Genomic DNA, 3288 nt, shown 5'->3' on the forward strand with positions numbered 1-3288 from the left:
GCTTGTGATTTATGTGTCTGCTTTCTATTTCCTGCCAGAACGTTTACTCCTCACCAGTTGGTCATTTTTCATCACTACAGATACACAGTCATCACCCTCATTGGTAAACCTCCCACCAAACCAAATGAAAAAATACTCTTTTTGCTGCTGTATTTAACTCCATCTCTTCTTACTTTTCAGTGAAGCTAATTTTAAGATGAAAATGACCAGAATGAGAGAACAGATATAGGATGGTAAGTCTCCGGTCTTCCTACTCACAAATTATAACAGAATGAACCTTCAAAAAGACAGAATAAGTAACAATAAACTATTAAAGTATTTTTCATGGGTTATACAGGAGAAAAACACATGATGTAATAAACTTATTTCGAATATCTGTAACTTCATTCGCATGAGAGACAATGTACATGTTAATATGTACAGCTCTTTTTTTTTTAAATAGCTTAAGTATTTTATTTGTTTGCAACTAAGCTTGTTAACACTATATAATGAAAATGTACAAAGAATAAGGTTGCAGTTTTTGGTTAGATTTAAGTCAAAGACATTCATTAATAAGGAATCTTTGAATGTGAATATTCCAGAAATTTCTCTAAGCCATCTGATCAGAACAACTGTCTCTGAATATGACCTTACTTTGGAAGGTACTGGCATACATCTGAATTAAACTCAAAAATTTCAAAATAAGCCCTAATTAAAAAAAAACTATTCTATATTCAAACTAAAACAATTTTAATAGAACTTTCCTTTCCAGAAACAATAATAATGAAAACAAGGCATTTTGTAAAATGTGGTCCTGAACAAGTCACAGTAAAAAATAAATGTATACTTAACTTCCACCTCCTCAAAACAGAGGCTACTCTCTGTTCCTCAGCCTTGAAACAAGGTGAAGAACAGCCTGTAAGCAACGTCGGGCAGGGGGCTGCCAAACACAGCTCAAGCAGTTGAACATGGACACCTCCTAAGAATCTGGGGAACCTGATCCAAGGAGCCAAATTCTACCTTTAAGAACTGATACAAAGGTGAAGTGGCTCCTCCCGAATAGCAGTTCTGCTGGGCCCCGGTGCTGGCCCTGCCCCGTGCTCACCCATGTTATGCTCCCGCTCCAGGGAGGTCTTTTCCCTTTAGAGGGACGGGTCCAGGGAGCTCTTTGATTGTGTGAATGAGGTGAGCGCCGACTCCATTGGGTATTTTAAGGCTTGGAGTCAAAGTATTTTCTGACAGAGCTAGGCAGAGCCAATGTGTCAAGCGCCATCTCCAGTTTGTTCTAATTTCTCACCACGCATTTGCAGATCTAGGACTGCAGATTCTCCATTCTACCATCATCATCACATCTAATGTCCATCCTAAATTATGATTCACACTCTGTGCCTGGACACAGTCCCGGTGTTTAACAATAATACCTACACATAAACAATCCACTGTTACAACTTATATGGTCACAAAACATTAATGATCTTCTGTAGACCAAGCCAATGTTTTTAACCATAATTGTCGTGCATCAAATTCACAGCCAGAATCCCCAAGGTTAAAAAAGTTTGCACAATACAAATAATAACTTAAAATACACACACACATATACACACACTCTCGCACACACTTCTTACAGAACTGTGCTTGGGGAAACTCCATTTGTTGAGTGCCACTGAAGGCATATTTTGCTAAACTGCTGCTCCAGGTATTTTGTTTGGAAAATCTATCACAGTAGGGCACAGCTGTTTATTGGATGAGCAGAAAAGAAAGATATGCTTGTGGCAACCAGAAAGTTTTAGGTCTTTCAAGTTGTATAAAATGGACCTGCAGAAAACATTTAAGTGTTCTCAGGATGCGAAGTTGGAGCTGAAATGTGATATCAAACCAGTTGCAAAAAGTGTACAGCAGCCATCTTTTGAGGTCAAACCTGGTACCCAGTTACGCAAAAAAGCTTCAGGACACATAGCTTGTTGGCCTTGTCCCGTATCGTCGCATAATCTGATCATGTGTGAATTTCACAAAAGATTCATATTGTTCTGCTAGTTTGGTATTGAGGATTTGCTCATATTCCTCCCGAATTTTGTCTTCATAGTCTTTTAAAAGACGCTCACATATTATTCCAACTTGTCGGAGGGTAAAGGTGGGCTGGTCCTTCTTCATCCAGGAAGAACCTGGAGAACTAGGTGCTGTGAGTGCTGAGGAGTGAGGCTGACTATCTGAAGTACAAACTTCACTCTGATTAAGAACAACTTCTAAATGTCTCCACCTCTGGTAACGACTATATTCTTGTTTTATGTTCTGAAAAATTTGCTCCGGTGTTGGAAGGCGCCGCTCGCTGTCGGGCGGGGCGGGCGGCTGCAGAGTCGGCGGTGGGGTCTGCGTGTGAAACGGCGGCGGCTCCGCGTCCGGGGGCCTGAGGCCCGGAGTGGGGCCGGGCAGAGGGGCGCAGCGCCGCCGCTTCGGGGAGCCGGGGCTCAGCAGCGCCGCCTCGAACTCCATGGGCCGCTTCAGCGTCGCTCCGCATGCCATGCCGCGGAGGGGGCCAGAACGGCTTGGCACCGACGCGGAGGGAACTGCTGCCCAACCTCCGGCTCCTCAGCGGGGCTCGCAAGCCCAGCCGGCTCCAATGGCGCCTCCAGCACCCAATATGTACAGCTCTTATGGTCAGTTGCTTTAAGTACAATTGTTACTGTTTCTATTACTTTTCAGAAGATGGCATATGCTGCAGTGGGCATTTGGCTCAGTAATTCAGACACCACTTGGGACACTTACATCATATTTCAGAAATCTTGTGTTCTAGTCCTGGCTGCGCTTCCTTTCCAGCTTCCCACTAACGTGCACTCCAGGAGGTAACAGCTGATGGGCCACGTAGTTGGATCTCTGCCACCCACATGAGAGAATCAGGCATATTTTCAGATTCCTGGCTTCAGTCTGGCCCAGTCTCAGCTATTATGAGAATTTGGGGATAGACACAAAGAAGGTCTCTCTCTCTCTCTGGGGATGGACACAAAGAAGGTCTCTCTCTCTCTCTCTCTCTCTCTCTCTCTCTCTCTCTCTTTCTCTCCTTTCTCCCTCAGTTTCAAATAAAATTAAAACAAACACATACAAAACTTTTAAGGATGCATATGCTTAAAATGGTTTGATTTTTAGTAATTAGTATAAAAGAGAAAATAATAATGATCAAAATGCAAGTAATATATGGAGTCAGCATATTTTTTAAAAATACAGAAAAATGTAAAACCATTGTGCTGCAAGTACTAAAGAAGAACATACTTTTCTTCACTGCTCTTTTGGGAAAATGTAATTAAAAAGGTTATG

General features: G+C 42.4%; 1 protein-coding gene across 1 annotated transcript; it reads right to left on the reverse strand.

Annotated features, from left to right (window-relative positions):
* Positions 1–446: 446 nt before the first annotated feature.
* On the reverse strand, positions 447–2544 carry LOC133758368 (akirin-1-like). The gene has a single exon (XM_062189531.1). The coding sequence runs from the start codon at positions 2497–2499 to the stop codon at positions 1924–1926; it is 576 nt and encodes a 191-aa protein (XP_062045515.1). The 5' UTR covers positions 2500–2544; the 3' UTR covers positions 447–1923.
* Between the last annotated feature and the right edge of the window lie 744 nt (positions 2545–3288).

This window comes from Lepus europaeus, chromosome 4 (genome assembly GCF_033115175.1).
Source record: "Lepus europaeus isolate LE1 chromosome 4, mLepTim1.pri, whole genome shotgun sequence".
Classification (NCBI taxonomy): domain Eukaryota; kingdom Metazoa; phylum Chordata; class Mammalia; order Lagomorpha; family Leporidae; genus Lepus; species Lepus europaeus.

Bases quoted from the DNA above. Each gene is read 5' to 3' on its own strand.
- LOC133758368 (XM_062189531.1), bottom strand. From the start codon at position 2,499: ATGGCATGCGGAGCGACGCTGAAGCGGCCCATGGAGTTCGAGGCGGCG.